The 24,224-nt window shown below is 45.3% G+C and overlaps 1 protein-coding gene across 2 annotated transcripts in view; it reads right to left on the reverse strand.

Annotated features, from left to right (window-relative positions):
* Nucleotides 1-24,224, reverse strand: part of LOC139544107 (corticotropin-releasing factor-binding protein-like) — a 28,214-nt gene that overhangs the window by 2,071 nt on the left and 1,919 nt on the right. Inside the window, exons 4-6 of one of the 2 annotated variants that reach the window (XM_071350870.1) lie at nt 23,565-23,775; nt 22,399-22,547; nt 21,855-21,969 (exon numbers count right to left, since the gene is read on the reverse strand). In XM_071350870.1, coding sequence (XP_071206971.1) covers nt 21,855-21,969; nt 22,399-22,547; nt 23,565-23,775 — 475 coding nt within the window. Of the gene's footprint in view, nt 1-21,854; nt 21,973-22,398; nt 22,548-23,564; nt 23,776-24,224 lie in introns of both variants that reach the window. The other variant, XM_071350869.1, reaches the window with a different exon arrangement.

Below are 24,224 nucleotides of genomic sequence, written 5' to 3' on the forward strand. Positions count from 1 at the left end.
TAGAGATCTACTCTAGTCAACATGGTGATGGTATGGGTGGTAAAGATCTACTCTAGTCAGCATGGTGATGGTGTGGGTAGTAGAGATCTACTCTAGTCAACATGGTGATGGTGTGGGTGGTAAAGATATACTCTAGTCAGCATGGTGATGGTGTGGGTAGTAGAGATCTACTCTAGTCAACATGGTGATGGTGTGGGTGGTAAAGATATACTCTAGTCAACATGGTGATGGTATGGGTGGTAAAGATCTACTCTAGTCAACATGGTGATGGTGTGGGTAGTAGAGATCTACTCTAGTCAGCATGGTGATGGTGTGGGTAGTAAAGATATAGACTAGTCAGCATGGTGATGGTGTGGGTAGTAGAGATATAGTCTAGTCAGCATGGTGATGGTGTGGGTGGTAAAGATCTACTCTAGTCAGCATGGTGATGGTGTGGGTAGTAAAGATCTACAGCATGGTGATGGTGTGGGTGGCAAAGATCTACTCTAGTCAGCATGGTGAGGGTGTGGGTAGTAAAGATCTACTCTAGTCAGCATGGTGATGGTGTGGGTAGTAAAGATCTACTCTAGTCAGCATGGTGATGGTGTGGGTGGTAAAGATCTACTCTAGTCAGCATGGTAATGGTGTGGGTAGTAAAGATATCCTCTAGTCAGCATGGTGATGGTGGTAAAGATCTACTCTAGTCAGCATGGTGATGGTATGGGTGGTAAAGATATAGTCTAATCAGCATGGTGATGGTGTGGGTAGTAAAGATCTACTCTAGTCAACATGGTGATGGTGTGGGTCGTAAAGATCTACTCTAGTCAGCATGGTGATTGTGTGGGTGGTAAAGATCTACTCTAGTCAACATGGTGATGGTGTGGGTAGTAGAGATCTACTCTAGTCAACATAGTGATGGTGTGGGTAGTAGAGATCTACTCTAGTCAGCATGGTGATGGTGTGGGTGGTAAAGATATACTCTAGTCAGCATGGTGATTGTGTGGGTAGTAAAGATATACTCTAGTCAGCATGGTGATGGTGTGGGTAGTAAAGATCTACTCTAGTCAGCATGGTGATGGTGTGGGTAGTAAAGATCTACTCTAGTCAGCATGGTGATGGTGTGGGTGGTAAAGATCTACTCTAGTCAGCATGGTGATTGTGTGGGTGGTAAAGATCTACTCTAGTCAGCATGGTGATTGTGTGGGTGGTAAAGATCTACTCTAGTCAACATGGTGATGGTGTGGGTAGTAAAGATCTACTCTAGTCAGCATGGTGATGGTGTGGGTGGTAAAGATCTACTCTAGTCAGCATGGTGATTGTGTGGGTGGTAAAGATCTACTCTAGTCAACATGGTGATGGTGTGGGTAGTAAAGATCTACTCTAGTCAGCATGGTGATGGTGTGGGTGGTAAAGATCTACTCTAGTCAGCATGGTGATGGTGTGGGTAGTAGAGATCTACTCTAGTCAACATGGTGATGGTGTGGGTGGTAAAGATATACTCTAGTCAGCATGGTGATGGTGTGGGTAGTAGAGATATAGTCTAGTCAGCATGGTGATGGTGTGGGTGGTAAAGATCTGCTCTAGTCAGCATGGTGATGGTGTGGGTGGTAAAGATCTACTCTAGTCAGCATGGTGATGGTGTGGGTAGTAATGATATACTCTAGTCAGCATGGTGATGGTGTGGGTAGTAAAGATCTACTCTAGTCAGCATGGTGATGGTGGTAATGATATACTCTAGTCAGCATGGTGATGGTGTGGGTAGTAAAGATCTACTCTAGTCAGCATGGTGATGGTGGTAATGATATACTCTAGTCAGCATGGTGATGGTGTGGGTAGTAAAGATCTACTCTAGTCAACATGGTGATGGTGTGGGTGGTAAAGATCTACTCTAGTCAGCATGGTGATGGTGTGGGTAGTAAAGATCTACTCTAGTCAGCATGGTGATGGTGTGGGTAGTAAAGATCTACTCTAGTCAGCATGGTGATGGTGTGGGTGGTAAAGATCTACTCTAGTCAGCATGGTGATGGTGTGGGTAGTAAAGATCTACTCTAGTCAACATGGTGATGGTGTGGGTGGTAAAGATCTACTCTAGTCAGCATGGTGATGGTGTGGGTAGTAGAGATCTACTCTAGTCAGCATGGTGATGGTGTGGGTGGTAAAGATCTACTCTAGTCAGCATGGTGATGGTGTGGGTAGTAGAGATATAGTCTAGTCAGCATGGTGATGGTGTGGGTAGTAGAGATATAGTCTAGTCAGCATGGTGATGGTGTGGGTAGTAGAGATATAGTCTAGTCAGCATGGTGATGGTGTGGGTGGTAAAGATCTACTCTAGTCAGCATGGTGATGGTGTGGGTAGTAGAGATATAGTCTAGTCAGCATGGTGATGGTGTGGGTGGTAAAGATCTACTCTAGTCAACATGGTGATGGTGTGGGTGGTAAAGATCTACTCTAGTCAGCATGGTGATGGTGTGGGTGGTAAAGATCTACTCTAGTCAACATGGTGATGGTGTGGGTAGTAGAGATCTACTATAGTCAGCATGGTGATGGTGTGGGTGGTAAAGATCTACTCTAGTCAGCATGGTGATGGTGTGGGTGGTAAAGATCTACTCTAGTCAACATGGTGAGGGTGTGGGTGGTAAAGATCTACTCTAGTCAGCATGGTGATGGTGTGGGTGGTAAAGATCTACTCTAGTCAACATGGTGATGGTGTGGGTGGTAAAGATCTACTCTAGTCAGCATGGTGATGGTGTGGTTGGTAAAGATCTACTCTAGTCAACATGGTGATGGTGTGGGTAGTAGAGATCTACTATAGTCAGCATGGTGATGGTGTGGGTGGTAAAGATCTACTCTAGTCAGCATGGTGATGGTGTGGGTGGTAAAGATCTACTCTAGTCAACATGGTGATGGTGTGGGTGGTAAAGATCTACTCTAGTCAGCATGGTGATGGTGTGGGTGGTAAAGATCTACTCGAGTCAGCATGGTGATGGTGTGGGTGGTAAAGATCTACTCTAGTCAGCATGGTGATGGTGTGGGTGGTAAAGATCTACTCTAGTCAGCATGGTGATGGTGTGGGTAGTAGAGATCTACTCTAGTCAACATGGTGATGGTGTGGGTAGTAGAGATCTACTCTAGTCAACATGGTGATGGTGTGGGTAGTAAAGATCTACTCTAGTCAGCATGGTGATGGTGTGGGTAGTAAAGATCTACTCTAGTCAGCATGGTGATGGTGTGGGTGGTAAAGATATACTCTAGTCAGCATGGTGATTGTGTGGGTAGTAGAGATCTACTCTAGTCAGCATGGTGATGGTGTGGTTGGTAAAGATATACTCTAGTCAGCATGGTGATTGTGTGGGTAGTAGGGATATACTCTAGTCAGCATGGTGATGGTGTGGGTATTAAAGATCTACTCTAGTCAGCATGGTGATGGTGTGGGTAGTAAAGATCTACTCTAGTCAGCATGGTGATGGTGTGGGTGGTAAAGATCTACTCTAGTCAGCATGGTGATGGTGTGGGTGGTAAAGATCTACTCTAGTCGGCATGGTGATTGTGTGGGTGGTAAAGATCTACTCTAGTCAACATGGTGATGGTGTGGGTAGTAAAGATCTACTCTAGTCAGCATGGTGATGGTGTGGGTAGTAAAGATATAGACTAGTCAGCATGGTGATGGTGTAGGTAGTAGAGATATAGTCTAGTCAGCATGGTGATGGTGTGGGTGGTAAAGATCTACTCTAGTCAGCATGGTGATGGTGTGGGTAGTAAAGATCTACAGCATGGTGATGGTGTGGGTGGTAAAGATCTACTCTAGTCAGCATGGTGAGGGTGTGGGTAGTAAAGATCTACTCTAGTCAGCATGGTGATGGTGTGGGTAGTAAAGATCTACTCTAGTCAGCATGGTGATGGTGTGGGTGGTAAAGATCTACTCTAGTCAGCATGGTGATGGTGTGGGTGGTAAAGATCTACTCTAGTCAGCATGGTAATGGTGTGGGTAGTAAAGATATCCTCTAGTCAGCATGGTGATGGTGGTAAAGATCTACTCTAGTCAGCATGGTGATGGTATGGGTGGTAAAGATATAGTCTAATCAGCATGGTGATGGTGTGGGTAGTAAAGATCTACTCTAGTCAACATGGTGATGGTGTGGGTCGTAAAGATCTACTCTAGTCAGCATGGTGATTGTGTGGGTGGTAAAGATCTACTCTAGTCAACATGGTGATGGTGTGGGTAGTAGAGATCTACTCTAGTCAACATGGTGATGGTGTGGGTAGTAAAGATCTACTCTAGTCAGCATGGTGATGGTGTGGGTAGTAAAGATATAGACTAGTCAGCATGGTGATGGTGTAGGTAGTAGAGATATAGTCTAGTCAGCATGGTGATGGTGTGGGTGGTAAAGATCTACTCTAGTCAGCATGGTGATGGTGTGGGTAGTAAAGATCTACAGCATGGTGATGGTGTGGGTGGTAAAGATCTACTCTAGTCAGCATGGTGAGGGTGTGGGTAGTAAAGATCTACTCTAGTCAGCATGGTGATGGTGTGGGTAGTAGAGATCTACTCTAGTCAACATGGTGATGGTGTGGGTAGTAGAGATCTACTCTAGTCAGCATGGTGATGGTGTGGGTGGTAAAGATATACTCTAGTCAGCAAGGTGATGGTGTGGGTAGTAAAGATCTACTCTAGTCAGCATGGTGATGGTGTGGGTAGTAAAGATCTACTCTAGTCAGCATGGTGATGGTGTGGGTGGTAAAGATGTACTCTAGTCAGCATGGTGATTGTGTGGGTGGTAAAGATCTACTCTAGTCAGCATGGTGATTGTGTGGGTGGTAAAGATCTACTCTAGTCAACATGGTGATGGTGTGGGTAGTAAAGATCTACTCTAGTCAGCATGGTGATGGTGTGGGTGGTAAAACTCTACTCTAGTCAGCATGGTGATTGTGTGGGTGGTAAAGATCTACTCTAGTCAACATGGTGATGGTGTGGGTAGTAAAGATCTACTCTAGTCAGCATGGTGATGGTGTGGGTGGTAAAGATCTACTCTAGTCAGCATGGTGATGGTGTGGGTAGTAGAGATCTACTCTAGTCAACATGGTGATGGTGTGGGTGGTAAAGATATACTCTAGTCAGCATGGTGATGGTGTGGGTAGTAGAGATATAGTCTAGTCAGCATGGTGATTGTGTGGGTGGTAAAGATCTACTCTAGTCAGCATGGTGATTGTGTGGGTGGTAAAGATCTACTCTAGTCAACATGGTGATGGTGTGGGTAGTAAAGATCTACTCTAGTCAGCATGGTGATGGTGTGGGTAGTAGAGATCTACTCTAGTCAACATGGTGATGGTATGGGTGGTAAAGATCTACTCTAGTCAGCATGGTGATGGTGTGGGTAGTAGAGATCTACTCTAGTCAACATGGTGATGGTGTGGGTGGTAAAGATATACTCTAGTCAGCATGGTGATGGTGTGGGTAGTAGAGATCTACTCTAGTCAACATGGTGATGGTGTGGGTGGTAAAGATATACTCTAGTCAACATGGTGATGGTATGGGTGGTAAAGATCTACTCTAGTCAACATGGTGATGGTGTGGGTAGTAGAGATCTACTCTAGTCAGCATGGTGATGGTGTGGGTAGTAAAGATATAGACTAGTCAGCATGGTGATGGTGTGGGTAGTAGAGATATAGTCTAGTCAGCATGGTGATGGTGTGGGTGGTAAAGATCTACTCTAGTCAGCATGGTGATGGTGTGGGTAGTAAAGATCTACAGCATGGTGATGGTGTGGGTGGCAAAGATCTACTCTAGTCAGCATGGTGATGGTGTGGGTAGTAAAGATCTACTCTAGTCAGCATGGTGATGGTGTGGGTAGTAAAGATCTACTCTAGTCAGCATGGTGATGGTGTGGGTGGTAAAGATCTACTCTAGTCAGCATGGTAATGGTGTGGGTAGTAAAGATATCCTCTAGTCAGCATGGTGATGGTGGTAAAGATCTACTCTAGTCAGCATGGTGATGGTATGGGTGGTAAAGATATAGTCTAATCAGCATGGTGATGGTGTGGGTAGTAAAGATCTACTCTAGTCAACATGGTGATGGTGTGGGTCGTAAAGATCTACTCTAGTCAGCATGGTGATTGTGTGGGTGGTAAAGATCTACTCTAGTCAACATGGTGATGGTGTGGGTAGTAGAGATCTACTCTAGTCAACATAGTGATGGTGTGGGTAGTAGAGATCTACTCTAGTCAGCATGGTGATGGTGTGGGTGGTAAAGATATACTCTAGTCAGCATGGTGATTGTGTGGGTAGTAAAGATATACTCTAGTCAGCATGGTGATGGTGTGGGTAGTAAAGATCTACTCTAGTCAGCATGGTGATGGTGTGGGTAGTAAAGATCTACTCTAGTCAGCATGGTGATGGTGTGGGTGGTAAAGATCTACTCTAGTCAGCATGGTGATTGTGTGGGTGGTAAAGATCTACTCTAGTCAGCATGGTGATTGTGTGGGTGGTAAAGATCTACTCTAGTCAACATGGTGATGGTGTGGGTAGTAAAGATCTACTCTAGTCAGCATGGTGATGGTGTGGGTGGTAAAGATCTACTCTAGTCAGCATGGTGATTGTGTGGGTGGTAAAGATCTACTCTAGTCAACATGGTGATGGTGTGGGTAGTAAAGATCTACTCTAGTCAGCATGGTGATGGTGTGGGTGGTAAAGATCTACTCTAGTCAGCATGGTGATGGTGTGGGTAGTAGAGATCTACTCTAGTCAACATGGTGATGGTGTGGGTGGTAAAGATATACTCTAGTCAGCATGGTGATGGTGTGGGTAGTAGAGATATAGTCTAGTCAGCATGGTGATGGTGTGGGTGGTAAAGATCTGCTCTAGTCAGCATGGTGATGGTGTGGGTGGTAAAGATCTACTCTAGTCAGCATGGTGATGGTGTGGGTAGTAATGATATACTCTAGTCAGCATGGTGATGGTGTGGGTAGTAAAGATCTACTCTAGTCAGCATGGTGATGGTGGTAATGATATACTCTAGTCAGCATGGTGATGGTGTGGGTAGTAAAGATCTACTCTAGTCAGCATGGTGATGGTGGTAATGATATACTCTAGTCAGCATGGTGATGGTGTGGGTAGTAAAGATCTACTCTAGTCAACATGGTGATGGTGTGGGTGGTAAAGATCTACTCTAGTCAGCATGGTGATGGTGTGGGTAGTAAAGATCTACTCTAGTCAGCATGGTGATGGTGTGGGTAGTAAAGATCTACTCTAGTCAGCATGGTGATGGTGTGGGTGGTAAAGATCTACTCTAGTCAGCATGGTGATGGTGTGGGTAGTAAAGATCTACTCTAGTCAACATGGTGATGGTGTGGGTGGTAAAGATCTACTCTAGTCAGCATGGTGATGGTGTGGGTAGTAGAGATCTACTCTAGTCAGCATGGTGATGGTGTGGGTGGTAAAGATCTACTCTAGTCAGCATGGTGATGGTGTGGGTAGTAGAGATATAGTCTAGTCAGCATGGTGATGGTGTGGGTAGTAGAGATATAGTCTAGTCAGCATGGTGATGGTGTGGGTAGTAGAGATATAGTCTAGTCAGCATGGTGATGGTGTGGGTGGTAAAGATCTACTCTAGTCAGCATGGTGATGGTGTGGGTAGTAGAGATATAGTCTAGTCAGCATGGTGATGGTGTGGGTGGTAAAGATCTACTCTAGTCAACATGGTGATGGTGTGGGTGGTAAAGATCTACTCTAGTCAGCATGGTGATGGTGTGGGTGGTAAAGATCTACTCTAGTCAACATGGTGATGGTGTGGGTAGTAGAGATCTACTATAGTCAGCATGGTGATGGTGTGGGTGGTAAAGATCTACTCTAGTCAGCATGGTGATGGTGTGGGTGGTAAAGATCTACTCTAGTCAACATGGTGATGGTGTGGGTGGTAAAGATCTACTCTAGTCAGCATGGTGATGGTGTGGGTGGTAAAGATCTACTCTAGTCAACATGGTGATGGTGTGGGTGGTAAAGATCTACTCTAGTCAGCATGGTGATGGTGTGGGTGGTAAAGATCTACTCTAGTCAACATGGTGATGGTGTGGGTAGTAGAGATCTACTATAGTCAGCATGGTGATGGTGTGGGTGGTAAAGATCTACTCTAGTCAGCATGGTGATGGTGTGGGTGGTAAAGATCTACTCTAGTCAACATGGTGATGGTGTGGGTGGTAAAGATCTACTCTAGTCAGCATGGTGATGGTGTGGGTGGTAAAGATCTACTCGAGTCAGCATGGTGATGGTGTGGGTGGTAAAGATCTACTCTAGTCAGCATGGTGATGGTGTGGGTGGTAAAGATCTACTCTAGTCAGCATGGTGATGGTGTGGGTAGTAGAGATCTACTCTAGTCAACATGGTGATGGTGTGGGTAGTAGAGATCTACTCTAGTCAACATGGTGATGGTGTGGGTAGTAAAGATCTACTCTAGTCAGCATGGTGATGGTGTGGGTAGTAAATGGTGTGGGTGGTAAAGATCTACTCTAGTCAGCATGGTGATGGTGTGGGTAGTAAAGATCTACAGCATGGTGATGGTGTGGGTGGTAAAGATCTACTCTAGTCAGCATGGTGATGGTGTGGGTAGTAAAGATCTACAGCATGGTGATGGTGTGGGTGGTAAAGATCTACTCTAGTCAACATGGTGATGGTATGGGTGGTAAAGATCTCTAGTAGATGGTGTGGGTGGTAAAGATCTACTCTAGTCAACATGGTGATGGTGTGGGTGGTAAAGATCTACTCTAGTCAACATGGTGATGGTGTGGGTAGTAGAGATCTACTCTAGTCAGCATGGTGATGGTGTGGGTAGTAAAGATATAGACTAGTCAGCATGGTGATGGTGTGGGTAGTAGAGATATAGTCTAGTCAGCATGGTGATGGTGTGGGTGGTAAAGATCTACTCTAGTCAGCATGGTGATGGTGTGGGTAGTAAAGATCTACAGCATGGTGATGGTGTGGGTGGCAAAGATCTACTCTAGTCAGCATGGTGATGGTGTGGGTAGTAAAGATCTATCTGCTCTAGTCAGCATGGTGATGGTGTGGGTGGTAAAGATCTACTCTAGTCAGCATGGTGATTGTGTGGGTGGTAAAGATCTACTCTAGTCAGCATGGTGATTGTGTGGGTGGTAAAGATCTACTCTAGTCAACATGGTGATGGTGTGGGTAGTAAAGATCTACTCTAGTCAGCATGGTGATGGTGTGGGTGGTAAAGATCTACTCTAGTCAGCATGGTGATTGTGTGGGTGGTAAAGATCTACTCTAGTCAACATGGTGATGGTGTGGGTAGTAAAGATCTACTCTAGTCAGCATGGTGATGGTGTGGGTGGTAAAGATCTACTCTAGTCAGCATGGTGATGGTGTGGGTAGTAGAGATCTACTCTAGTCAACATGGTGATGGTGTGGGTGGTAAAGATATACTCTAGTCAGCATGGTGATGGTGTGGGTAGTAGAGATATAGTCTAGTCAGCATGGTGATTGTGTGGGTGGTAAAGATCTACTCTAGTCAGCATGGTGATTGTGTGGGTGGTAAAGATCTACTCTAGTCAACATGGTGATGGTGTGGGTAGTAAAGATCTACTCTAGTCAGCATGGTGATGGTGTGGGTAGTAAAGATATAGACTAGTCAGCATGGTGATGGTGTAGGTAGTAGAGATATAGTCTAGTCAGCATGGTGATGGTGTGGGTGGTAAAGATCTACTCTAGTCAGCATGGTGATGGTGTGGGTAGTAAAGATCTACAGCATGGTGATGGTGTGGGTGGTAAAGATCTACTCTAGTCAGCATGGTGAGGGTGTGGGTAGTAAAGATCTACTCTAGTCAGCATGGTGATGGTGTGGGTAGTAAAGATCTACTCTAGTCAGCATGGTGATGGTGTGGGTGGTAAAGATCTACTCTAGTCAGCATGGTGATGGTGTGGGTGGTAAAGATCTACTCTAGTCAGCATGGTAATGGTGTGGGTAGTAAAGATATCCTCTAGTCAGCATGGTGATGGTGGTAAAGATCTACTCTAGTCAGCATGGTGATGGTATGGGTGGTAAAGATATAGTCTAATCAGCATGGTGATGGTGTGGGTAGTAAAGATCTACTCTAGTCAACATGGTGATGGTGTGGGTCGTAAAGATCTACTCTAGTCAGCATGGTGATTGTGTGGGTGGTAAAGATCTACTCTAGTCAACATGGTGATGGTGTGGGTAGTAGAGATCTACTCTAGTCAACATAGTGATGGTGTGGGTAGTAGAGATCTACTCTAGTCAGCATGGTGATGGTGTGGGTGGTAAAGATATACTCTAGTCAGCATGGTGATTGTGTGGGTAGTAAAGATATACTCTAGTCAGCATGGTGATGGTGTGGGTAGTAAAGATCTACTCTAGTCAGCATGGTGATGGTGTGGGTAGTAAAGATCTACTCTAGTCAGCATGGTGATGGTGTGGGTGGTAAAGATCTACTCTAGTCAGCATGGTGATTGTGTGGGTGGTAAAGATCTACTCTAGTCAGCATGGTGATTGTGTGGGTGGTAAAGATCTACTCTAGTCAACATGGTGATGGTGTGGGTAGTAAAGATCTACTCTAGTCAGCATGGTGATGGTGTGGGTGGTAAGGATCTACTCTAGTCAGCATGGTGATTGTGTGGGTGGTAAAGATCTACTCTAGTCAACATGGTGATGGTGTGGGTAGTAAAGATCTACTCTAGTCAGCATGGTGATGGTGTGGGTGGTAAAGATCTACTCTAGTCAGCATGGTGATGGTGTGGGTAGTAGAGATCTACTCTAGTCAACATGGTGATGGTGTGGGTGGTAAAGATATACTCTAGTCAGCATGGTGATGGTGTGGGTAGTAGAGATATAGTCTAGTCAGCATGGTGATGGTGTGGGTGGTAAAGATCTGCTCTAGTCAGCATGGTGATGGTGTGGGTGGTAAAGATCTACTCTAGTCAGCATGGTGATGGTGTGGGTAGTAATGATATACTCTAGTCAGCATGGTGATGGTGTGGGTAGTAAAGATCTACTCTAGTCAGCATGGTGATGGTGGTAAAGATCTACTCTAGTCAGCATGGTGATGGTGTGGGTAGTAAAGATCTACTCTAGTCAGCATGGTGATGGTGGTAATGATAAACTCTAGTCAGCATGGTGATGGTGTGGGTAGTAAAGATCTACTCTAGTCAGCATGGTGATGGTGGTAATGATATACTCTAGTCAGCATGGTGATGGTGTGGGTAGTAAAGATCTACTCTAGTCAACATGGTGATGGTGTGGGTGGTAAAGATCTACTCTAGTCAGCATGGTGATGGTGTGGGTAGTAGAGATCTACTCTAGTCAACATGGTGATGGTATGGGTGGTAAAGATCTACTCTAGTCAGCATGGTGATGGTGTGGGTAGTAGAGATCTACTCTAGTCAACATGGTGATGGTGTGGGTGGTAAAGATATACTCTAGTCAGCATGGTGATGGTGTGGGTAGTAGAGATCTACTCTAGTCAACATGGTGATGGTGTGGGTGGTAAAGATATACTCTAGTCAACATGGTGATGGTATGGGTGGTAAAGATCTACTCTAGTCAACATGGTGATGGTGTGGGTAGTAGAGATCTACTCTAGTCAGCATGGTGATGGTGTGGGTAGTAAAGATATAGACTAGTCAGCATGGTGATGGTGTGGGTAGTAGAGATATAGTCTAGTCAGCATGGTGATGGTGTGGGTGGTAAAGATATACTCTAGTCAGCATGGTGATGGTGTGGGTAGTAAAGATCTACAGCATGGTGATGGTGTGGGTGGCAAAGATCTACTCTAGTCAGCATGGTGATGGTGTGGGTAGTAAAGATATCCTCTAGTCAGCATGGTGATGGTGGTAAAGATCTAGTCTAGTCAGCATGGTGATGGTGTGGGTGGTAAAGATCTACTCTAGTCAGCATGGTAATGGTGTGGGTAGTAAAGATATCCTCTAGTCAGCATGGTGATGGTGGTAAAGATCTACTCTAGTCAGCATGGTGATGGTGTGGGTGGTAAAGATCTACTCTAGTCAGCATGGTGATGGTGTGGGTAGTAAAGATCTACTCTAGTCAACATGGTGATGGTGTGGGTCGTAAAGATCTACTCTAGTCAGCATGGTGATTGTGTGGGTGGTAAAGATCTACTCTAGTCAACATGGTGATGGTGTGGGTAGTAGAGATCTACTCTAGTCAACATAGTGATGGTGTGGGTAGTAGAGATCTACTCTAGTCAGCATGGTGATGGTGTGGGTGGTAAAGATATACTCTAGTCAGCATGGTGATTGTGTGGGTAGTAAAGATATACTCTAGTCAGCATGGTGATGGTGTGGGTAGTAAAGATCTACTCTAGTCAGCATGGTGATGGTGTGGGTAGTAAAGATCTACTCTAGTCAGCATGGTGATGGTGTGGGTGGTAAAGATCTACTCTAGTCAGCATGGTGATTGTGTGGGTGGTAAAGATCTACTCTAGTCAGCATGGTGATTGTGTGGGTGGTAAAGATCTACTCTAGTCAACATGGTGATGGTGTGGGTAGTAAAGATCTACTCTAGTCAGCATGGTGATGGTGTGGGTGGTAAAGATCTACTCTAGTCAGCATGGTGATTGTGTGGGTGGTAAAGATCTACTCTAGTCAACATGGTGATGGTGTGGGTAGTAAAGATCTACTCTAGTCAGCATGGTGATGGTGTGGGTGGTAAAGATCTACTCTAGTCAGCATGGTGATGGTGTGGGTAGTAGAGATCTACTCTAGTCAACATGGTGATGGTGTGGGTGGTAAAGATATACTCTAGTCAGCATGGTGATGGTGTGGGTAGTAGAGATATAGTCTAGTCAGCATGGTGATGGTGTGGGTGGTAAAGATCTGCTCTAGTCAGCATGGTGATGGTGTGGGTGGTAAAGATCTACTCTAGTCAGCATGGTGATGGTGTGGGTAGTAATGATATACTCTAGTCAGCATGGTGATGGTGTGGGTAGTAAAGATCTACTCTAGTCAGCATGGTGATGGTGGTAATGATAAACTCTAGTCAGCATGGTGATGGTGTGGGTAGTAAAGATCTACTCTAGTCAGCATGGTGATGGTGGTAATGATATACTCTAGTCAGCATGGTGATGGTGTGGGTAGTAAAGATCTACTCTAGTCAACATGGTGATGGTGTGGGTGGTAAAGATCTACTCTAGTCAGCATGGTGATGGTGTGGGTAGTAAAGATCTACTCTAGTCAGCATGGTGATGGTGTGGGTAGTAAAGATCTACTCTAGTCAGCATGGTGATGGTGTGGGTGGTAAAGATCTACTCTAGTCAGCATGGTGATGGTGTGGGTAGTAAAGATCTACAGCATGGTGATGGTGTGGGTGGTAAAGATCTACTCTAGTCAGCATGGTGAGGGTGTGGGTAGTAAAGATCTACTCTAGTCAGCATGGTGATGGTGTGGGTAGTAAAGATCTACTCTAGTCAGCATGGTGATGGTGTGGGTGGTAAAGATCTACTCTAGTCAGCATGGTGATGGTGTGGGTAGTAGAGATATAGTCTAGTCAGCATGGTGATGGTGTGGGTGGTAAAGATCTACTCTAGTCAACATGGTGATGGTGTGGGTGGTAAAGATCTACTCTAGTCAGCATGGTGATGGTGTGGGTAGTAAAGATCTACTCTAGTCAACATGGTGATGGTGTGGGTGGTAAAGATCTACTCTAGTCAGCATGGTGATGGTGTGGGTGGTAAAGATCTACTCTAGTCAACATGGTGATGGTGTGGGTGGTAAAGATCTACTCTAGTCAGCATGGTGATGGTGTGGGTAGTAAAGATCTACTCTAGTCAGCATGGTGATGGTGTGGGTGGTAAAGATATACTCTAGTCAGCATGGTAATGGTGTGGGTAGTAAAGATCTACAGCATGGTGATGGTGTGGGTGGTAAAGATCTACTCTAGTCAGCATGGTGATGGTGTGGGTAGTAAAGATCTACAGCATGGTGATGGTGTGGGTGGTAAAGATCTACTCTAGTCAACATGGTGATGGTATGGGTGGTAAAGATCTACTCTAGTCAACATGGTGATGGTGTGGGTAGTAGAGATCTACTCTAGTCAGCATGGTGATGGTGTGGGTAGTAAAGATATAGACTAGTCAGCATGGTGATGGTGTGGGTAGTAGAGATATAGTCTAGTCAGCATGGTGATGGTGTGGGTGGTAAAGATCTACTCTAGTCAGCATGGTGATGGTGTGGGTAGTAAAGATCTACAGCATGGTGATGGTGTGGGTGGCAAAGATCTACTCTAGTCAGCATGGTGATGGTGTGGGTAGTAAAGATCTAGTCTAGTCAGCATGGTGATGGTGTGGGTGGTAAAGATCTACTCTAGTCAGCATGGTAATGGTGTGGGTAGTAAAGATATCCTCTAGTCAGCATGGTGATGGTGGTAAAGATCTACTCTAGTCAGCATGGTGATGGTATGGGTGGTAAAGATATAGTCTAATCAGCATGGTGATGGTGTGGGTAGTAAAGATCTACTCTAGTCAACATGGTGATGGTGTGGGTCGTAAAGATCTACTCTAGTCAGCATGGTGATTGTGTGGGTGGTAAAGATCTACTCTAGTCAACATGGTGATGGTGTGGGTAGTAGAGATCTACTCTAGTCAACATCGTGATGGTGTGGGTAGTAGAGATCTACTCTAGTCAGCATGGTGATGGTGTGGGTGGTAAAGATATACTCTAGTCAGCATGGTGATTGTGTGGGTAGTAAAGATATACTCTAGTCAGCATGGTGATGGTGTGGGTAGTAAAGATCTACTCTAGTCGCATGGTGATGGTGTGGGTGGTAAAGATATACTCTAGTCAGCATGGTGATGGTGTGGGTAGTAAAGATCTACTCTAGTCAGCATGGTGATGGTGTGGGTCGTAAAGATCTACTCTAGTCAGCATGGTGATGGTGTGGGTAGTAGAGATCTACTCTAGTCAACATGGTGATGGTGTGGGTAGTAGAGATCTACTCTAGTCAGCATGGTGATGGTGTGGGTGGTAAAGATATACTCTAGTCAGCATGGTGATTGTGTGGGTAGTAAAGATATACTCTAGTCAGCATGGTGATGGTGTGGGTAGTAAAGATCTACTCTAGTCAGCATGGTGATGGTGTGGGTAGTAAAGATCTACTCTAGTCAGCATGGTGATGGTGTGGGTGGTAAAGATCTACTCTAGTCAGCATGGTGATTGTGTGGGTGGTAAAGATCTACTCTAGTCAGCATGGTGATTGTGTGGGTGGTAAAGATCTACTCTAGTCAACATGGTGATGGTGTGGGTAGTAAAGATCTACTCTAGTCAGCATGGTGATGGTGTGGGTGGTAAAGATCTACTCTAGTCAGCATGGTGATTGTGTGGGTGGTAAAGATCTACTCTAGTCAACATGGTGATGGTGTGGGTAGTAAAGATCTACTCTAGTCAGCATGGTGATGGTGTGGGTGGTAAAGATCTACTCTAGTCAGCATGGTGATGGTGTGGGTAGTAGAGATCTACTCTAGTCAACATGGTGATGGTGTGGGTGGTAAAGATATACTCTAGTCAGCATGGTGATGGTGTGGGTAGTAGAGATATAGTCTAGTCAGCATGGTGATGGTGTGGGTGGTAAAGATCTGCTCTAGTCAGCATGGTGATGGTGTGGGTGGTAAAGATCTACTCTAGTCAGCATGGTGATGGTGTGGGTAGTAATGATATACTCTAGTCAGCATGGTGATGGTGTGGGTAGTAAAGATCTACTCTAGTCAGCATGGTGATGGTGGTAATGATAAACTCTAGTCAGCATGGTGATGGTGTGGGTAGTAAAGATCTACTCTAGTCAGCATGGTGATGGTGGTAATGATATACTCTAGTCAGCATGGTGATGGTGTGGGTAGTAAAGATCTACTCTAGTCAACATGGTGATGGTGTGGGTGGTAAAGATCTACTCTAGTCAGCATGGTGATGGTGTGGGTAGTAAAGATCTACTCTAGTCAGCATGGTGATGGTGTGGGTAGTAAAGATCTACTCTAGTCAGCATGGTGATGGTGTGGGTGGTAAAGATCTACTCTAGTCAGCATGGTGATGGTGTGGGTAGTAAAGATCTACTCTAGTCAACATGGTGATGGTGTGGGTGGTAAAGATCTACTCTAGTCAGCATGGTGATGGTGTGGGTAGTAGAGATCTACTCTAGTCAGCATGGTGATGGTGTGGGTGGTAAAGATCTACTCTAGTCAGCATGGTGATGGTGTGGGTAGTAGAGATATAGTCTAGTCAGCATGGTGATGGTGTGGGTAGTAGAGATATAGTCTAGTCAGCATGGTGATGGTGTGGGTAGTAGAGATATAGTCTAGTCAGCATGGTGATGGTGTGGGTGGTAAAGATCTACTCTAGTCAGCATGGTGATGGTGTGGGTAGTAGAGATATAGTCTAGTCAGCATGGTGATGGTGTGGGTGGTAAAGATCTACTCTAGTCAACATGGTGATGGTGTGGGTGGTAAAGATCTACTCTAGTCAGCATGGTGATGGTGTGGGTAGTAAAGATCTACTCTAGTCAACATGGTGATGGTGTGGGTGGTAAAGATCTACTCTAGTCAGCATGGTGATGGTGTGGGTGGTAAAGATCTACTCTAGTCAGCATGGTGATGGTGTGGGTGGTAAAGATCTACTCTAGTCAGCATGGTGATGGTGTGGGTAGTAAAGATCTACTCTAGTCAGCATGGTGATGGTGTGGGTGGTAAAGATATACTCTAGTCAGCATGGTAATGGTGTGGGTAGTAAAGATCTACAGCATGGTGATGGTGTGGGTGGTAAAGATCTACTCTAGTCAGCATGGTGATGGTGTGGGTAGTAAAGATCTACAGCATGGTGATGGTGTGGGTGGTAAAGATCTACTCTAGTCAGCATGGTGAGGGTGTGGGTAGTAAAGATCTACTCTAGTCAGCATGGTGATGGTGTGGGTAGTAAAGATCTACTCTAGTCAGCATGGTGATGGTGTGGGTGGTAAAGATCTACTCTAGTCAGCATGGTGATGGTGTGGGTGGTAAAGATCTACTCTAGTCAGCATGGTAATGGTGTGGGTAGTAAAGGTATCCTCTAGTCAGCATGGTGATGGTGGTAAAGATCTACTCTAGTCAGCATGGTGATGGTATGGGTGGTAAAGATATAGTCTAATCAGCATGGTGATGGTGTGGGTAGTAAAGATCTACTCTAGTCAACATGGTGATGGTGTGGGTCGTAAAGATCTACTCTAGTCAGCATGGTGATTGTGTGGGTGGTAAAGATCTACTCTAGTCAACATGGTGATGGTGTGGGTAGTAGAGATCTACTCTAGTCAACATGGTGATGGTGTGGGTAGTAGAGATCTACTCTAGTCAGCATGGTGATGGTGTGGGTGGTAAAGATATACTCTAGTCAGCATGGTGATTGTGTGGGTAGTAAAGATATACTCTAGTCAGCATGGTGATGGTGTGGGTAGTAGAGATCTACTCTAGTCAGCATGGTGATGGTGTGGGTAGTAAAGATCTACTCTAGTCAGCATGGTGATGGTGTGGGTGGTAAAGATCTACTCTAGTCAGCATGGTGATTGTGTGGGTGGTAAAGATCTACTCTAGTCAGCATGGTGATTGTGTGGGTGGTAAAGATCTACTCTAGTCAACATGGTGATGGTGTGGGTAGTAAAGATCTACTCTAGTCAGCATGGTGATGGTGTGGGTGGTAAAGATCTACTCTAGTCAGCATGGTGATTGTGTGGGTGGTAAAGATCTACTCTAGTCAACATGGTGATGGTGTGGGTAGTAAAGATCTACTCTAGTCAGCATGGTGATGGTGTGGGTGGTAAAGATCTACTCTAGTCAGCATGGTGATGGTGTGGGTAGTAGAGATCTACTCTAGTCAACATGGTGATGGTGTGGGTGGTAAAGATATACTCTAGTCAGCATGGTGATGGTGTGGGTAGTAGAGATATAGTCTAGTCAGCATGGTGATGGTGTGGGTGGTAAAGATCTGCTCTAGTCAGCATGGTGATGGTGTGGGTGGTAAAGATCTACTCTAGTCAGCATGGTGATGGTGTGGGTAGTAATGATATACTCTAGTCAGCATGGTGATGGTGTGGGTAGTAAAGATCTACTCTAGTCAGCATGGTGATGGTGGTAAAGATCTACTCTAGTCAGCATGGTGATGGTGTGGGTAGTAAAGATCTACTCTAGTCAGCATGGTGATGGTGGTAATGATATACTCTAGTCAGCATGGTGATGGTGTGGGTAGTAAAGATCTACTCTAGTCAGCATGGTGATGGTGGTAATGATATACTCTAGTCAGCATGGTGATGGTGTGGGTAGTAAAGATCTACTCTAGTCAACATGGTGATGGTGTGGGTGGTAAAGATCTACTCTAGTCAGCATGGTGATGGTGTGGGTAGTAAAGATCTACTCTAGTCAGCATGGTGATGGTGTGGGTAGTAAAGATCTACTCTAGTCAGCATGGTGATGGTGTGGGTGGTAAAGATCTACTCTAGTCAGCATGGTGATGGTGTGGGTAGTAAAGATCTACTCTAGTCAACATGGTGATGGTGTGGGTGGTAAAGATCTACTCTAGTCAGCATGGTGATGGTGTGGGTAGTAGAGATATAGTCTAGTCAGCATGGTGATGGTGTGGGTGGTAAAGATCTACTCTAGTCAGCATGGTGATGGTGTGGGTAGTAGAGATATAGTCTAGTCAGCATGGTGATGGTGTGGGTAGTAGAGATATAGTCTAGTCAGCATGGTGATGGTGTGGGTAGTAGAGATATAGTCTAGTCAGCATGGTGATGGTGTGGGTGGTAAAGATCTACTCTAGTCAGCATGGTGATGGTGTGGGTAGTAGAGATATAGTCTAGTCAGCATGGTGATGGTGTGGGTGGTAAAGATCTACTCTAGTCAACATGGTGATGGTGTGGGTGGTAAAGATCTACTCTAGTCAGCATGGTGATGGTGTGGGTAGTAAAGATCTACTCTAGTCAACATGGTGATGGTGTGGGTGGTAAAGATCTACTCTAGTCAGCATGGTGATGGTGTGGGTGGTAAAGATCTACTCTAGTCAGCATGGTGATGGTATGGGTGGTAAAGATCTACTCTAGTCAACATGGTGATGGTGTGGGTAGTAGAGATCTACTATAGTCAGCATGGTGATGGTGTGGGTGGTAAAGATCTACTCTAGTCAGCATGGTGATGGTGTGGGTGGTAAAGATCTACTCTAGTCAACATGGTGATGGTGTGGGTGGTAAAGATCTACTCTAGTCAGCATGGTGATGGTGTGGGTAGTAAAGATCTACTCTAGTCAGCATGGTGATGGTGTGGGTAGTAGAGATCTACTCTAGTCAACATGGTGATGGTATGGGTGGTAAAGATCTACTCTAGTCAACATGGTGATGGTATGGGTGGTAAAGATCTACTCTAGTCAGCATGGTGATGGTGTGGGTGGTAAAGATCTACTCTAGTCAACATGGTGATGGTGTGGGTAGTATAGATCTACTCTAGTCAACATGGTGATGGTATGGGTGGTAAAGATCTACTCTAGTCAACATGGTGATGGTATGGGTGGTAAAGATCTACTCTAGTCAGCATGGTGATGGTGTGGGTGGTAAAGATCTACTCTAGTCAACATGGTGATGGTGTGGGTAGTATAGATCTACTCTAGTCAACATGGTGATGGTGTGGGTAGTAAAGATCTACTCTAGTCAGCATGGTGATGGTGTGGGTAGTAGAGATCTACTCTAGTCAGCATGGTGATGGTGTGGGTGGTAAAGATATACTCTAGTCAGCATGGTGATTGTGTGGGTAGTAAAGATATACTCTAGTCAGCATGGTGATGGTGTGGGTAGTAAAGATCTACTCTAGTCAGCATGGTGATGGTGTGGGTAGTAAAGATCTACTCTAGTCAGCATGGTGATGGTGTGGGTGGTAAAGATCTACTCTAGTCAGCATGGTGATTGTGTGGGTGGTAAAGATCTACTCTAGTCAGCATGGTGATTGTGTGGGTGGTAAAGATCTACTCTAGTCAACATGGTGATGGTGTGGGTAGTAAAGATCTACTCTAGTCAGCATGGTGATGGTGTGGGTGGTAAAGATCTACTCTAGTCAGCATGGTGATTGTGTGGGTGGTAAAGATCTACTCTAGTCAACATGGTGATGGTGTGGGTAGTAAAGATCTACTCTAGTCAGCATGGTGATGGTGTGGGTGGTAAAGATCTACTCTAGTCAGCATGGTGATGGTGTGGGTAGTAGAGATCAACTCTAGTCAACATGGTGATGGTGTGGGTGGTAAAGATATACTCTAGTCAGCATGGTGATGGTGTGGGTAGTAGAGATATAGTCTAGTCAGCATGGTGATGGTGTGGGTGGTAAAGATCTACTCTAGTCAGCATGGTGATGGTGTGGGTGGTAAAGATCTACTCTAGTCAGCATGGTGATGGTGTGGGTAGTAATGATATACTCTAGTCAGCATGGTGATGGTGTGGGTAGTAAAGATCTACTCTAGTCAGCATGGTGATGGTGGTAAAGATCTACTCTAGTCAGCATGGTGATGGTGTGGGTAGTAAAGATCTACTCTAGTCAGCATGGTGATGGTGGTAATGATATACTTTAGTCAGCATGGTGATGGTGTGGGTAGTAAAGATCTACTCTAGTCAACATGGTGATGGTGTGGGTTGTAAAGATCTACTCTAGTCAGCATGGTGATGGTGTGGGTAGTAAAGATCTACTCTAGTCAGCATGGTGATGGTGTGGGTAGTAAAGATCTACTCTAGTCAGCATGGTGATGGTGTGGGTGGTAAAGATCTACTCTAGTCAGCATGGTGATGGTGTGGGTAGTAAAGATCTACTCTAGTCAACATGGTGATGGTGTGGGTGGTAAAGATCTACTCTAGTCAGCATGGTGATGGTGTGGGTAGTAGAGATATAGTCTAGTCAGCATGGTGATGGTGTGGGTGGTAAAGATCTACTCTAGTCAGCATGGTGATGGTGTGGGTAGTAGAGATATAGTCTAGTCAGCATGGTGATGGTGTGGGTAGTAGAGATATAGTCTAGTCAGCATGGTGATGGTGTGGGTAGTAGAGATATAGTCTAGTCAGCATGGTGATGGTGTGGGTGGTAAAGATCTACTCTAGTCAGCATGGTGATGGTGTGGGTAGTAGAGATATAGTCTAGTCAGCATGGTGATGGTGTGGGTGGTAAAGATCTACTCTAGTCAACATGGTGATGGTGTGGGTGGTAAAGATCTACTCTAGTCAGCATGGTGATGGTGTGGGTAGTAGAGATATAGTCTAGTCAGCATGGTGATGGTGTGGGTAGTAGAGATATAGTCTAGTCAGCATGGTGATGGTGTGGGTAGTAAAGATCTACTCTAGTCAACATGGTGATGGTGTCGGTGGTAAAGATCTACTCTAGTCAGCATGGTGATGGTGTGGGTGGTAAAGATCTACTCTAGTCAACATGGTGATGGTGTGGGTGGTAAAGATCTACTATAGTCAGCATGGTGATGGTGTGGGTGGTAAAGATCTACTCTAGTCAGCATGGTGATGGTGTGGGTGGTAAAGATCTACTCTAGTCAACATGGTGATGGTGTGGGTGGTAAAGATCTACTCTAGTCAGCATGGTGATGGTGTGGGTGGTAAAGATCTACTCTAGTCAGCATGGTGATGGTGTGGGTGGTAAAGATCTACTCTAGTCAACATGGTGATGGTGTGGGTAGTAGAGATCTACTCTAGTCAACATGGTGATGGTGTGGGTAGTAAAGATCTACTTTAGTCAGCATGGTGATGGTGTGGGTAGTAAAGATCTACTCTAGTCAACATGGTGATGGTGGTGGTGATGCTGATGGTGTGGATGATGGTGTTAGTGATGGTGTGGATGTGGGTGCTGCTCACCGGGGCCGTTGAAGTTGTAGCAGAGGTCAGCTACTGGGAACATCTTAGACGGGTCCATCCCGTTCCCTCCCAGCAGCTCCACAAAGTCCCCTGCTCCAGCACAGCCTGGCATGGACTTCTAGAGAGAAAGCGACCAGCTCAATGGATTAACAAGCATTTTTACTTCCCTTCATACCCTTATTTTTTCTGTCTTTACACATATCCCAACACACTCTTCTCTGATGACTCAAAGCATCCCCTCATCATCCCTGGGAGCTAACACAAGTCTTTAGGTCTTTGGCAGGGAAGTTCACTAAACCACATCCCCTACAACTGCTAAGCCCCCTTTACTCAAATCTGGACCTTGAAGCCAGAAGCACTGCTGTTTTCTTTATTCTTACCCTCTAATCAGGAACTGTTTGATTTAGACCTGTGATGCATGGTGAGTGGAATCTCTGGCCAATCAGTGTATGGCATTAATCAACCAAATAACAGTGCTGCAGACCTCCAGACTCAGATGTGAGTAGCTCTGTTCTATGTGGTGATGTCCCTGCTCAGGGCTCACCTTGATGGGGAAGTCGTTGAGGTGTCCCAGGCTGAGCTCAGCGATCTTGATCTCCACGGGGTAGATGATGGAGAAGCTGCAGTTCCTGTGCTGCTGGGGTATCACCATGGTGAAGCTGCCCTCTGGTGTCTGGGAGATGATATTACAGGCTGGGGGGGAGGTGGGCAAGGGGGGGGGTATGAGTGTCTGTAGACTTTCCATACATGTTGATCTTCATATAGCACAGCATTTATCAATTTACAGTACTTGTGTAAAATTGCTTAGTAAACAAATGCAAAACACACACACACACACAGAAACACGTACGACTTAGAAGTAGGCAGCTTTGTGCTTGGTACATATGCCAGCTAGAGAACACACACTGCTAGGTGCTTGAAATTCCTTCACTCTCTGTACCATAACAGGTACCCTATCTATTAAGCGTGTTTAGCCAGTAACCTAAAGGTCGCTGGTTTGAATCCCTGAGCCGACTAGGTGAAAAATCTGCCGATGTGTCCTTGAGCAAGGCACTTAACCTTTATTGCTCCTGTAAGTCGCTCTGGATGAGAGCATCTGCTAAATGACTAAAATGTAGTAATACATCCCTGCTGCGCACCCTTGATCTTAATACTTAGTTGAGCTTCTACACCTGCATTGCTTGCTGTTTGGAGTTTTAGGCTGGGTTTCTATACAGCACTTTGAGATATCAGCTGATGTAAGAAGGGCTATATAAACACATTTGATTTGATTTGATACACATGCTTAGCCACAACTTACTCTGAAATCTCTCACTAACATGACCCAGCGACAATAATATTATTACAGACAGTATTGGCATGCATCACTACCCTCACATTATAAGACTTTTGTACAACCTAAAGTGTTACTAAAGCATTAACACACTACCCTGGCATTATAGCGTGTGATAAAGCATTAAAACAGTACATTGGCATCCTGCCCAATGTTAGCACACTTAATGGACGAGGAACTCTGCCAGACAGGCATTAGGTTCTATCATCAATGATAGCTGTTAAAGTACTCCAGCACACACATTTAACTCAACATGTTTATCTATACATCGAGTCACTATTGTCGGACACTATATTCGGACACTAAGTATATAAGTAAAATCCTCAAGGCCATTAACAGTAAGACTGGCCATCAGGCTGGTGCAGGTTTCTACTCACGGAAAGGGTTGATGGGTTTCCTGACAGTCAGCGTGAAGGAGCTGCCGACGGTGTGAACACGGAAGAACACCATTGCAACGTTCTGAGATGACCGTACGGTTCTCCTGACAGTCCCGGAGTCGCAGTAGTCTACGTAGCGTTCCATCAGCGGCAGGGCGTGATCCTGGGAACTAGGGAACTTCTCTCCCTTCATCACCCAGCCGTCAAACACCTGGAAGAGGAGAGGGAGAGAGGAGAGGGGAGAGGGGAGAGGAGAGGGGAGAGAGGAGAGAGGGGAGAGGGGAGAGGGGAGAGGGGAGGGGAGAGAGGAGAGGGGAGAGGGGAGAGGGGAGAGAGGAGAGAGGAGAGAGGAGAGGGGAGAGGGGAGAGGGGAGAGAGGAGAGGGGAGAGAGGAGAGAGATGTAAACTTAATCAAAACCATTCAATCAAACCCAGTTATCTCTGTAAGGAAAATGGCCAGGATTCCAATAAATGCAGTTGAACGACCTGTGCACTGTGATTGACTTTTAAAGGCGATTTCCGTTTAAGCTGGTGTCTTAATCAGGAAGAGACTCTCTGTTATGTCAGTCTGTGTTTAAATCCAGGGTGGGACTTAACTGTAACCTTAGCACGGATTTACAGAGTAAAGTAAGAAAACAACACAGGAAAATACTCTATTTT

This window comes from Salvelinus alpinus, chromosome 18, assembly GCF_045679555.1.
Source record: "Salvelinus alpinus chromosome 18, SLU_Salpinus.1, whole genome shotgun sequence".
NCBI lineage: Eukaryota > Metazoa > Chordata > Actinopteri > Salmoniformes > Salmonidae > Salvelinus > Salvelinus alpinus.